Source organism: Sceloporus undulatus, chromosome 5, assembly GCF_019175285.1.
Source record: "Sceloporus undulatus isolate JIND9_A2432 ecotype Alabama chromosome 5, SceUnd_v1.1, whole genome shotgun sequence".
In the NCBI taxonomy this organism is placed as follows: domain Eukaryota; kingdom Metazoa; phylum Chordata; class Lepidosauria; order Squamata; family Phrynosomatidae; genus Sceloporus; species Sceloporus undulatus.
In genome coordinates, this window is record NC_056526.1 from 13878806 (window position 1) to 13892861 (window position 14056).

Below are 14056 nucleotides of genomic sequence, written 5' to 3' on the forward strand. Positions count from 1 at the left end.
TTTGATACAGATCATGACTTCTTAAATCACATCTGAATTCAGAAATTTTAGTTTAAGGACTTCCAACAAACCAAACCATTAAAATAGGTCTTGATCCAGGATCATGCAGGGCCACAGCTGGATAAGCCATGATTTATTAGACCAGAGTTTTACATGTGAATAGGGACTGTGTATATATTATGTGTCTAGGTTTGGACATAATAGTTGCAGTTTGCTGTGGTTCCCACCCCTCCGCTGTATCTTACTATACTTAAACCTTTCTCTTTATATACACACAGTAAGTTCTGGCTGCGTATGTATTAGGTGAAATACCCCCAAGAGGTAAAAAGCATGAGGTCTTTCACATTTGATCAGCACAAAAACAACAAAACAACTAAATGAGTGTATTCATGCAACATACAGTTCACCTATACAATTTGCAAGAGGCATTAAGTCAAAGGACACTCAGCAATGTAGATGGCTTTCAGACAGGCACTAAATTGTGTGTTCCTTGAACTCCTTAGTTCAAGAGTGAGGAACCATACTGGTTTACAAGATTGATCCCTTTGACTATAGTACTCCAGGAACTAAACAGTGACAGGGGTGTAGCCATGCTGAAGGAAAGACACCTACCTTGAGCTTCTCTCCCTTCTCTGAGCATTCCTCTGAGTCAGAGCAGGTATAGTTCTCATTGAAGGATGCCAGTGGGTTCACCCTTGGCTTATGAATAGCTTGGAACGTTAATTGTGTGTTAAGGAGGTTGCTCACTGCTCTCAGGGAGGTGCAGACGTTGGGTGGTAAGGAAGGATCTGCCAGAAGATCTGTAATGAGTCCATGAGCTTCTCCCATGACAGCAATATCAACTGTAATACTGGTACCTGAAGACTGGAAGGAGAGAAACAGAGAAATGTTAGTGCAAAAGGTAGGAAGTAGCTACTGTAAGGTATCTGTGGACTTTGATGCATGTACCCAGTTTAACTTTGTAGGCAAACGGTGTCAGAATTTCTCCCCTCCCACACACAAACACACAAATATCAGATGAAGCCAGTATAACATAACTCTCAATATCCTTCTGATTTGCTAATTAAAGAGGAAAAATATATGCCATTGGAACAATTACCAAAGATTTCTAGAAGCATTTAGTGGGACTAGGGGAAAACACAGATAAACTGTTAATCTTCTTAATACCTTCTTTCTGGTACAAACATATAAAGTGTGCAGGAGTTCAGGGGTAGGAAGACGTGCATGCATGCGTATATTAGAAAAAAGTTTACTGGAATGGAATATACATGTTAAATAAATTTGCTTCAAGTAAGGATGTAAAGAAATATTGCTACTGCCAAGATTCCAGGTGAGACTTGCCATCTTTCCATGGTGAGATGGCACCTAAACAGGCCCTAGGGGATTCTCCAACTAAGAGATCTTACTTCCAGAGCAAGGCCAAGACAGCATTTATTTCAATTTTATTTTTTGTTTCCATCATAGTTTCTGCAATTTGCATGATGTAAAGATTTATCATTCCTTTTCAATGTAATGGTAGCCATCCTTTAGGTGACTAACTACTGACAATATTGACAGTTCTGCTCTATTAATTGACCTCCCCAACCAGCCACAAGGCAAAAATAAAGTGTAAAAAAAGATGAAAAACAGAGATGATCTTAAAAGAGATTATAGTATATTGACATGCAAGGTGCAAACTGAAGAACAGGCAGGCAGCTGTACCTGGCTCGTCTTTGGTCTTTATAGAATAACAACCCAACAATAAATCATGATTTGATATAGTTTCCAAGTCACATCATGAACTCCCTGGCCAAGAGTCTTAAAACAAAATTAAAAGTAAACATAGCTCCCTTCCCTTCTCTCTCTTTCTCCTCCACCCCTCCTTTTAATTTCCAAAAAGCCTTGAGTAGCACATGCCACAGTTCCTCTGGAAATAGCAGGGCATTTTAGACCCTACAGTAAAGTCTCAATAGGAATTTGAAGCCAAAGAGTTTAGCAGGCATGAAAGTGTGTCTAACAGACATTTGTTTGACACCATTAACCAAAAGGAATAACAAGGATTCTACTGCAAAAATAAAGGCTGATGACTTTTTAAAAATGCTCCTAAAGATGACCTGAAGCTTTGCTCCCCTCACAAATAATTTGTATGCCATTGTGGTGACTGTCGTATGAAAACTATTCACTTATTATTTAGTTTTGTATTAGGGACTACAATTTTCACTTATTGCTGATGCTAGAAGAATCTCAGGGTGGCTGACCTCGAGTTGGTCCATTGGCCCTTACAGAAGCCCTACATTGCTTGTGAAAACAGAGAGATATTGAAAAGCCAAACACCAGTTTACTTCATGGATACTTTTAGCACTAAAAGATCCCACTCAGAGTTAATCTTTCCATCTAAGCCAAGTCAAGATTTTGTCATTCCATGCTTCAGTTTCTCCATAAGCTAATACAGTGGTACCCCGGGTTACGAAAATAATTCGTTCCGCCGCCGCGTTCGTAACCCGAAATCCTTCGTAAGCCGAAAAAGCCATAGGTGCTAATGGGGAAAAGCCGCGATTTCGTGCGAAATAGCGCCGAAAAGCACAAAAAAATTTTTCGTAACCCGAAATAACCTTCGTAACCCGGAACAGTTTTTTCCTATTGATTTTTTTCGTAACCCGGAAATTTCGTAAGGCGGTGCTTTCGTATCCCGGGGTACCACTGTACTGCCAATCCTGTCTTCTGTTCCTGTCTCCCCTAATACAGAAGATAAGAGATGGACCAAGATATGTTGCTGCTGCCACCCAGTTCTATGTATTGTACTGTCAGCTGAATATTATTTCAGCATTGGCAATGGGCAGTAAAACTAAGGTCATCAGGCTAGATTAAGGAGGGCAGGGCTGTCTGAATGGCACACAGTGTTTTGCCAATCAAAACCTAAATGCTGTTCTTTTCATCTCCCAACAGTTTCCGCCCATGGTAAATGTTCTGCCTAATGGTAGAGCTGATTCTGGAGGTGGTATCTGGACAGACATATCATACATTTGGATGGGTTCTGTTATCTAAACTTCCAAGTGAATTACTTTATGGTTTCCACTTTGCCAAAATTCTCCAGGTCCATCCATCTGATGATCCTGCTTCCTAGTCTACTTCCAGTTCCTCAAGCCATCCCCCACCAAGACTGTGAGTCACTCCTTATCTCACATTCTTGTGGAGCTTACTCAGTGGAATGGCACTGGAGAAGAATGCCTTCACCGAGTCCCAGGGAGCAGGCTCAGCTCAGAGCCTTTCTTTCTGATAGGATGCTGCACAGAGCTGCCTGAGAGCTAAGCATTGGTTTTGGGTCTTTTTGACTGAACTGAATATACTTCTGTCTGTCTTTCTTTCTGTCTGTGATCGATCAATCCTCTGTTATGGAAAATGTTGAGCTTCTAATTTGTTCCATTTTGAAATGAAAAGAAGACACTGCCAGGGTATAGGAATTTTCTTTGGTATCAGAAATGTTGTTGTCATTCATCTTTCATCGGTGCTTGATATTCAGCACAAGAGACAGGGGGAAAAGATACAAAAGAACAACAGCATTTTAAATAAATAAATAAATAAATAAATAAATAAATAAATAAATAAATAAATACAGTTATGAATGATCTATTCTTTTTTTTTTTTTTTTTTTTTTTTTGGAGGAAAATATTGTTTCCCCTTTATTTCAATGAGGCAGATGGAAGGAATTAGAAGATTCATAATGGGCCTCAATTTTGCTTTAAATTATACATTGAATTTAGCATGATTTCCTGTTTGAAAATCTGCCCTTTGTTTTCTTTATAGATCTCTTCATTCTTAAAATCCAGATGGTTACAAATTGGGGACATGAAACAGACAGCCAAGCAGGGACAGAAAAAGTAAACAATGGCAAGTATCTTTATTCTAAACTTCAATTGTACCGCATAACAGATGGGAGCCCAGAGCAGAAGGAAGAAGGAAATGCCAACAGTACACTCTTTCATGATTATCTGCAACAGAATGACTACCTGGCATCAACAGATCTGAGGGAAGTTTACCTCCATATTCTTATAACACACACATGTGCTGGAAATTCTTGTACTTCGGATATAGAAACATACATGATCAATTCAAAGTACCACTGTTCAGCAATGCAAAAGTCCCAGTGATTTCCACAAATGTGTTTGTCATCTTGCTGCACATTTAAGACCAAGTTGCTAACATAGAACCAGAAAAGCATTTGCTAGTGCGAACTGGATAAAAAGGGCTGTGGGAGATTCCAACAGAAGGTGGGAGGAAGGGGAACATGGGAGGTACAAGACTGCAATTCTGTGGTCCCTGGGAAAGCGATGCTTCATATCTCCTCCACAGAGGACAGAAAGAGAAGTCTAAACTCAGAGGCGGAGATCCCACTTGACATTCTCCAAAAGCAGTGCTGCCAAATCAAAAGGAGTCCTGCCTGGGGTCAGAGCCAGTCAATTTCAGAAATGTGGGAAGGTGTATAGAATCACAGAATCATATGATTGGAAGAGACCACAAGGGTCATCCAATCTAACCCCCCTGCTGTGCAGGAACTCACAATCAAAGCAGATGGCCAACCAGCCTCTATTGAAAAACCTCAAAAGAAGGAGACTACCATACCCTGAGCCAGCAAGTGTAGTTCTAGGCATCACCCCTTCTTGTGGCCTAGTTGAGGTGACCAAGTTTCAGTGACCTCAACATGTTACCTATTAGGTATACAAATGGAAAAAAGAAGCTTCCCTTATAGGAAATAATATTTTACACACCCTAGGGAAAAATAATGGAATCATAGAGGTGGAAGGGGCCCAGTGGGTCACCAGGTCCAACCCCCTGCTTAATGCAGGACCCCTAGCTACTGTATAGCATCCCCACACATTCATAGATATCTACATAAGCTCCCTTAAGTACCAATTTTGGGAATAAGGTGGGATACTGCTACTAACTACTACTGCTACCAATGCACATGCATATTTTACATACACATCTCTCTCACTTGCTCGCTTTCTCTCTCCATCCCCCTCTCTCCATGTATATCTACCTACCTAGGACCTGAAACCTATTTTAAAGATGAATTGCTGCTCCTGGTGCCATCTGCAAATAGCATTTTTGGAATCTTCCTCTTCTATTGTTATCTAGTCCCTCTTTCTGAAGGCAGAGTGCACTGGTTTTCTCTCTCTCTCTCTCTTCCTTTTTTTACCATTGGAAAACAAGATGGGATACCAGCAAGCCAACAGCTGGGGGGGGGGGTTCCCATGTCAGTGGAGGAGTTGGAACTTTAAAGGAACTATCCAAAGTGCTGAAATCTATGCCCACAATAGATTTAACAACTTGGATAGTTTCTTTAAAGTTTGGACTAAAACCAGGCACTGATTCTACCAGTTGCACCTGCCTTGGATAGAACTGAATCATAGTGCCTGTACAAGGTAGACTTTGCTTTTTTGATTATTAATCTCGTGGCAATTTGCTGAGGCAGTAGAGCACCTTTCCTTTTAATACTTAGGCGAGCCCCAAGTGGAAGAGGAAGGAAGAGGTATTCAACTCCTGAGCCTGTATGATATTTCAAAAAGGCCCAATACCACACTCTAGGCCAATCCTGCAATTAGGTGGAGTGGGGTGATTACTTACCTGCAGATGCTGGGAAAGAGAAGAAAGGTACGGTATTAGAGGAGTGTTGTCTGCTACAAAGCTTGTCCTACACTGCCTCATCCAAACTTGACTGGAGGCCTGAAGTGCCAAGGAGGCCACTGTCTCATTGCCAGCGTTGATGAAAGATTCAACTCCCAGTCTAGTTCGCTTTCTACATGGGAAGTTGGGAGGATTGCCATCTTGTCCTTTGCCTCCAGCTACATTTGCTGATAAAGATTCCTCCTGCCTTCAACATTTGACAGCTCACTTGGACTTTGCCCCAGGCCCCAGCTGACTTTATGACTCTTCCCGCCTCCCCCATTAAGTGGCGCCATTCACAGACTGCAATATTAATAGTGATACTAAAGAAACATGATGATAATCTCTTTTCCTTATTTACTGAAAAAAAGCAACATTCTCAAGAGCCTCAATCTCTCTCTCCCACAAATGTCTTCAGACAACTAAGCTGCCCAAGCATTGTTAAAAAAAAATCACAAGCGAGGACATCCAAAAATAAACACAAGCTTCTAAATAAAACAACTCTTCATTGGGTATGAAGATTTATTTGAAAAGGGGGGGGGGGGAGAAACACAGTGTTACGGAGCTTTTTTTCTCAGCACATCTTATAGAGAGCTTTTTGCTAAAGCAAAAGATGGAGAGAATGACTTAAGGTACTCAAGATTTGAGAAAAGTTTGAGCCATCCTTATTTCACAATAAATGTTTAAAAAATGCCCAGTTTGACTAATGAAGCCACTAAGTGTTGTCTGCTGGTTTTGACACAAGGTTTATAAAGATGCTAAGCTCTGTGAGTCACTGAAAATGAAGAAAGAGAACTCTGCCATGTGATGTACCATAGGGTTTCACCAGATGGTGCTGCTACACTCAAGTGTCCAGCTACTCTTTCATTCTCAATTGTTTGCTGGGAAGCAGCAGGGAAAGGTTTTTTCCCCCCTTCTTCATCTCAATCCATTGCCTGTATAACCCATTGCTTCTCTTGATACAGAATGGTCAGCTTCTTGAGGGTGTTTCCACACCATTGGCCTGACTCATCTATCAAATTCTATCAGTGTTCTGGACAAATGTTGCCCTACAATTCATAACTCATCCTTGTTTTTCCATTGCTTCCTCCCACCTCCCACCTCCCACCCCCCATATTAAGGAGAAAAAACAGCTACCTGATATTTTGTAATTACTAGCATGAGGAGCCCTCCATGTGGAAAGCTCTCAAAGTACAGATTTGAAAAAATGAATCTTATAAGGCTTTTTTTAAAAAACAAAAACTAAACTAGATTATAAGGCTGTACCATCAAGCCACTTCTCAGTTATGCAGACCCCATGAATTTCAAAGGGTTTTCTTAGACAATGAGTACAGAGAGTTGTTTTGCTATTGCCTTCCTCTGAATATAGCCTAAAGCACCTTGCACTGTCTGTTGGTCTCCCTCCCAAGTGCTAAAAGGACCTGACCCTGCTTTGCTTCTGAAATCGTATGGAATCTGATGCCACACAATTCCTGGTAATCAATATTAATGACAACATATATGTTTGTTCTGTTGATCAATCAGATTCTCTCTCTCTTTGCCTCTGTCTCAAACACTCTTAAACATTTAGCCTAGCCTATTTCACAGTTTTGCTGTAAGGAGAAAAAGTTAGAGGACCATGTACTCTTTGGTCCTCTTGGATGAATGTGATAGATAATAGCAACCAAGAAGGATAATAATAATACAACATATTTATATACCACCTTCAAGTGGTGTGAACAATTAACATGCATTATTTAATTGTAATTTTTACAGCAACTCCACATGCAGATATTTTTGATACACTGAGGAAATGTTGGATTGCAGCACTGAATTAAGTATCACAGAGCAGCAACATTGTGCAACAAATGTCAGTGACTGGATATTGTTATGTAATGAACATTTGCAATGCTTAGTGTGTAACTGCAATGTGAAATGTTGCTGTATGTGCAACTCTGCTTCTACTCTGTCAGTAGAGTATATCTGTTGTGTTATGGTGAATAATTTGCCTTGCATGTCTAACGTGACCTATGCATGCATATGTCATTCACACAATGCTAGCCAATGTATTTTATTATACAGTGCTCCCTTCCCTTACGCAGGGAATCTGTTCCGGACCCCTCTGCGTAAGGGGAAAATTGTGCATGCTTGATCCCTATTGAAAATAATGGGGTGAATACATGCGGTGCTGCATGGTGCGTGTGCCACAGGTGTGCACACCATTCATTACATTCTCCCATGGCTTTAGCATATACTGAAAGCCATGGAAGTGAGGTCCGCGTATGGCGTGGGCTCACTGTATTCATATGGCCTAGTCTGGAATGAGGGGAGGGGGGTTAATGAACACTTTAAATGCCTACATTTGAAACTTAAAATGCACAGTGAGACGGGGAGGGGGGGGGATTAGCAAGATGAAAATGGAAGGGAAAATAATATTTGGCAACACCTGAAGCCTTTCTATGAATGGAGTGCATCTATACTATAGAAATAACACAGTTTAACACCATTTTAACTGCTATGGCTCCATCCTACAGATTCCTGAGATTTGTAGTTTTGTGAGGCACAACACTCTTTGGCAGAGTAGGTTAAAGGCCTTGTAAAGATACAATTCTTGGGATTCTGTAAGATGGACCTATAGAACTTAAAGTGGTGTCAAACCTCATTATTTCTACAGTGTAGATGCATCCGGAGGGTCAATTAGATGTCAGGTTAAGAACCCCTGCGCTATCACCTTTTCAATTTGTGACGATAAACACACATCTGTATACAGCACCAAGGAGGGGGGAGGACAGGCTGCTTGCTCACAAAGATGCAAACAATTCATCTGGTCCTCCTAATTTTTAATGTTCCATGCAATAACACCAGCAGTTATCATTATTTTAAATGTAGAGAAATGTGCAAAACCTGCAAATTGTCTCTGAGATGGACCATCCCCACTCTGTCTTTGAGGTGGACCATCCCTGTGTGATTAGGAAAACAATTTTATGCTTTCTCATTTCATGAGAAAGATCAAAGTTTTACATCACTACCACCAACTATCCTGTCCCCCACAACATGTATCACCCATATCTGTAGCGATGTGTTGCTGTTATTGTTACGTCGCGACTGCGCCAATGGCACATATGTACATGGGGCACCACCACTCTAGCATCACCAGTCCGTGCTAGGGTTAGGGACCGTGCAGTTGCCACGTGGTCCCTAACCCTAGTTGCATCGCCACCATGCTACAATGGGGCCCGTCTGTCCCAGGCCTTAGTTATCTTATCTAATTACACTTCAAAGTTACTTTTAAATAACATTTTAATATTTGTCTTTACATAACCTTTTTCAATTGAGTTGTGAAATTCACTGGGTTAACTTGTGGCCCCTTATTCTCGCTCAGCCTAACCATCTCACAGAGTTCTTGTGAGGACAGAGTGGTGAGGACAGCCAGGACTGCCACTTACTGCCTACACAATAATAATGCTATTATTCCACTTTAACTGTTTTAGCTATGTCCTATGGAAGCCTGGGCAGTGTAATTTGTTAAGATAGTAGAACCCTCTAGCTGAGATTTCTAAATGCCCCTTCTTTACACCACAATTGAGAGCCAACATGGTGTAGTGGTCTGAGCATGGGAGATCAGGGTTCGATTCCCCAGTCAGCCATGAAAAAAAAACACTCTCAGTCCTAGAAAAACCCATGATTGGTTCACCTTAGAGTCACCTTAAATCAGAAATGACTTCAAACCACACAACAACAACAACAACAAACTACAACTGCCAGGAATCCACAGGATGGAACTATGGCAGTTAAAATGGAATCATGGTACCATACTGTATTGTAGATTGAATGGGCCCAAGATGTCACTCCTTTCCCCATTGTGTCTATAGAATCTGACTAGCATGACCAGTGCGTCAAAACTGACAACTGAATGGCATCATCTACCATAGTAGAGGGAGCAGACTAGCTTAGGGGATTAGGGCAGAGAAGGGACAGCTGAGGAGGCTGGGTGACAATGTTGGGAAGTTGGCAGCCTAATGTTAACCTTGCTCCTCACACATTTTAGGGGTAGAAAAATCTCTCAGTTTCATTTCATTTTCTCCCCTCTTTGAATTTTTGCATCTCTTCTTTCACTCCTGAATATGAAGGTTATGGATTTTGGTAAATTCTTTCAATATGAACTGAAACAAAAATGTACACTGGCAAATGTAATGGGTGCAGATGTTCTCAGTATGTAGAGAGTACCATATTGTACTTGCCTTGTGTTAAAACTCGAGAAGTTTGAAAGGAAAAAAAGAACAGATGTGGCAACCCTTATTTATACAGTATGTCTGAAAATATAGGGATTCAAACCCAGGGTTCAAAGAAGTAAACACTCCAAGCCCTTGGCTGAAAGGGACACATCTATCAGTTTTGGTTTCTCCTACATTCAAATATCTTTATTTGGATGTTCATTCCATCTTAGATATGAAGAAATCTGCACATTTAAGACTTTATTATAAAAAAGGAATGGATATGAAATTCTAAGCCATCCTTAGCTCTTCTCACTTGACAGATACTCCTCCCTGATGCGCATAGCACCCGAACAAACAAAAACCCTCCTGTTTACCAAATCAGTTGAATGTCAGCATTTCAGCATTCGATTTGATCCAATCTGAGCTGCCAAAGTAGGCTGAGATACCTGACGCTAATTTGCACAAATATTCAGAAATCTCTCCGTTTATTGGCAGCAGAGGTTGCTAAAGGAGAAAGTGTTTAATCATAAATTGCAGCGCTAATCCAACACAGGGCATTCACTCAAGAAACAGACCCACCAAACATAATTATTCCCTTCTTCTGTCTCTTCTAACAGAGGAACTGTCAAGAGGCTATCAAACAACATTTGCTGTTTTGAGTTCCCAGCAGTATGGGTTTTTTTTGCCTTCTGATAACAATCGGTTACAGGAAAATGAACATACTTTTGGACTGGATGGTTTTAAGGCATGGTTTGAACCTGACAGGCTGTGGGAACCTGTGACCTAGAAGTGTAATTATCTGTCGCTTCAGCTGTAAGAAAAATCTTTACGTCAATATTTTAGTTTTAGAGCTTTCTAGCAAGCCACAAAGCTTTGCTTTTGGCTTAGCACTGAGAAGGGGCACCAGGTGAGGGACAGGAAGGAGAAAGCAATATACACTGAGAGCCCTGGTAATTTAAGATAATATAGAAGGTAAGGTAAATAATCAAGAATCTCCAAGGACTCTGCCCTCCAAAGGTCACAGGGAATGTCATGGTAATCTTAATATTTAACTGTGGCAAGGGAAATTACGGGAAGAGACATAAAGAAACTCTGAATTCCAGATTTTGTGGTTGTTCCAGGGCAGAAGTTTAAAAGAACATCTCTCTTTCGCCCTGCTTTTTAATGCATCACATGTGCAGCTTGACTGCACAATGTCTGAAGACTTAGGCAAGATGTCAGGTCTACTTTGCATGGCATCTGATGGAATAATGTCTTTGGAGGTTGAAAAGAATTTGTGCCTCCAACCATGCTGGGTTGGCAGTGGTATTAAGCTGGTTTGTTATTATGCCCGCCTGCCTGCCTGGGTTTCCTAATTGACATCAACTTGAATAAATTTGCTGTAAACAAGCATAATTCTACAACTTGTTTCAGAGAATAATGCACTATGGTTTAAACTGGCCACTGGAGAGCCAGGTACTGCAAACTGGTAAACAGATCTGATAAAGAGCAGACATTGCTTTAACCATTACTTTAAAAGCAATTACTTACTACTGAAGCCTGTCAAGTACTTGGTTTCTGTCAAGACATTAGTTAGTCAAGCCTGTCAAACTATTAGTTAGTAACTCTTTACTTTCCTGTCTCTAAAGTAAATAAACTAGGTACAGTTGATTAGTTTAAAAAATAGCATTTCCACAGCAGCTCATCTACAGTACTAATTTTTTTCAGAATTAATTGGCTAATTTTGGGGGAGAGGAATCCCATGCCAATTCATACTTAAAGCTAATGAGATCTTGTACAGATGGATGCAAAGCACAGCAACCAGACTGGTGTCAGATGTGCATTTTAGAGACCATATAACACTGGTTCTGCAGGAACTATCCAGACAGGTAGGTAGGTAGGTAGATCTACTAATCTATTAAAGGGTAGGGGTCAGAGATAGGCATTTTGGATGCCAGTTCAAAAGGCTTCATTCTAGTCTCCAATTTTGCTCAATAGAGACTCTCATGGGTGCTGTCTTGACACACTGAATCACTATTGACACTTCCTTCAGGCCAAACACAAATGGAATGAAAACATTGGCTCATCTCTAATTTCCACAGTAACCAAATCACAATGGTTGATCCAAGAATGGCTCTACAAATTTGAGGTTGCTGGAACCAAGGTTTGGCACAATTTGAGAAACACAACCAAGGTTATAACATGGGAATGTTACACAACTGAGCATGCTGTCTGGCAGACTCTGGAGTCCAAAAAGTAAAATTCAGTCTGGTGGTCAGGAACCACCAGGAGATGAACACAATGGTTGTATGTACTTAAGCAGGCGTGGAGAAGTGGAATGGAGCAGTCTCTAAGACCTCTGGATCAGGGGACAGCTGAAATACAGCTTGCTGCCCCTCCATTATCAGCCCCCTGCAGGCTAGTAAATCTGGTGGGCTTATTTATAAGGCTGCTTTAATTATAAACAGACTTTTCTGACCATTCTCTTGTGACATGTCCTTTGGGATTTATAGCTCTAATCCCAATAATCCACCACAGCCCTCAACCTCACAGCACTGAGCTTTCCTTACAAAAGGCTGGGGCTGTGCTCGCTCACAGAGCAGCTTTACTGGTGGAGGCCATCAGATAGAATACTGGAATTAGCTCCATGAACTTGAGGGATGACTTTTCTCTGACAAGGAACCCCTGTCCTAGTTTTTCCACCAAAGCTGTTCACTCTTTCCCTGAAACATCTCTGGAATCTGGCAAGCTGCTTCCCTCCGAGTCCTGACCTGTGGATGAGGATGCTTACGGCATCACGGTTCCTCTGTGAAACTAAATTTAGGCTGCAGAGCACAAGGGCCATTGCTGGCTTAGGGCTACAGGGACAGGAGCCAGCAACATCCATTGCCTCAGGCACTGCAACGTTCTTGTTATATATATTCCATATAAGGATTCCATTCACACTTCTGCATTCTCTCACACTGCTATTCAGTGAATTAAAATCCAACTTCATCAGCTACAAGACAAAACAGCCACCCCTCCAGAACTGCCTGGGCTGTCTCCTGTCTCCCACTTAAGGGTACTCTCTCCTCACCCCTTGCAGCCACTGGACGAGAAGCTGCGATGGCACAAAAACACTAAGGGGATGTTCCCACTAGGTGAAACCCCGCGTTCTGAATCGAATCCAAGGAGTGGCGTTCCTATTAGGATCCGATTTAAACCTAGAACGGTTCTAGAGCAACCCGCAATCATCCCCACTACAAATCGAATCGTAGAGCGGAATAAAATTTTGAATCGAGTTTTCGTCATTTAACGCGCGTTAAAAAAATACTAGGGTCTGACCTACGTTTTTCCATTGATTCGAGTTAGGAACCGGAGCATTTAAATAGGAACGACAGCCTTTGAAATCGGGTTAGCTGGATGGGAGGAGCAGAGTGCGATGGGGCTGGCCTTGAGGGAGTTGCCCTTTCTGTCCCCATCCGTCGTGGCTGTCGCCATTTTTGCTTCCCTCACCCCTTTGTCTGCTGTGGTCTTTCAGTAAGAGATAAGGATTTTTTGATTTTTTATTTTAATGGTTTACAGGCGCTTAATCTCTTCAGCGCTTTAAGCGCCTGCATCTGCAAAGGACTACAAGGCTTCCCCCGGTGGATTGCAACCTCCCCTCTGTGTGGGGAGAGCCCATTTCTAACGGAGGAGAGGCAGGAAGGGAAGCCTCCTCTCGAAAAGGCATTCCCTGCCCGCTTGGGCTCTGATCTTGCCCAGGCAGGGAAGGGAAGGCTCCTCACGAGGAGGCATCTGATCTCGCCCAGACAGGGAAGGGCTCTGATCAATTGGGGGGGCGGGGGGATAGAGCCTTTCCATCTCTCTTTCTCAAATGGAATCTGCCTTCTCCTCCAACCCTGGAATGAGAATCTTTGGGAAGAGTGCTCCCTCCCTGCTTTTCCAGCAGCCTCCTTCATTGATCTCTGTGCTGTCTTGGGAGACATGAAGAGGGGATTCTGTCCTGCAAAACCTATCCCATAGTTCCTCTGGAAAGAGCTTGGGTTCCCAAAATTCGCTTTGCCAGAAGCCTCTCCCATTGATCTCTGTGCTCTCTGAAGGGATTCTCCCTGGCTGTCTTGGGAGACATGAAGAGGGGATTCTGTCCTGCAAAACCTATCCCATAGTTCCTCTGGAAAGAGCTTGGGTTCCCAAAATTCGCTTTGCCAGAAGCCTCTCCCATTGATCTCTGTGCTCTCTGAAGGGATTCTCCCTGG

General features: G+C 42.0%; 1 protein-coding gene across 2 annotated transcripts in view; it reads right to left on the bottom strand.

Moving 5' to 3' along the window:
- The window catches only part of PDE3A (phosphodiesterase 3A), a 391731-nt gene that overhangs the window by 44056 nt on the left and 333619 nt on the right, over nucleotides 1-14056 (bottom strand). For both annotated transcript variants that reach the window (XM_042469406.1, XM_042469407.1), the window contains one exon: nucleotides 613-864. In XM_042469406.1, coding sequence (XP_042325340.1) covers nucleotides 613-864 — 252 coding nt within the window. The remainder of the gene's footprint in view (nucleotides 1-612; nucleotides 865-14056) is intronic.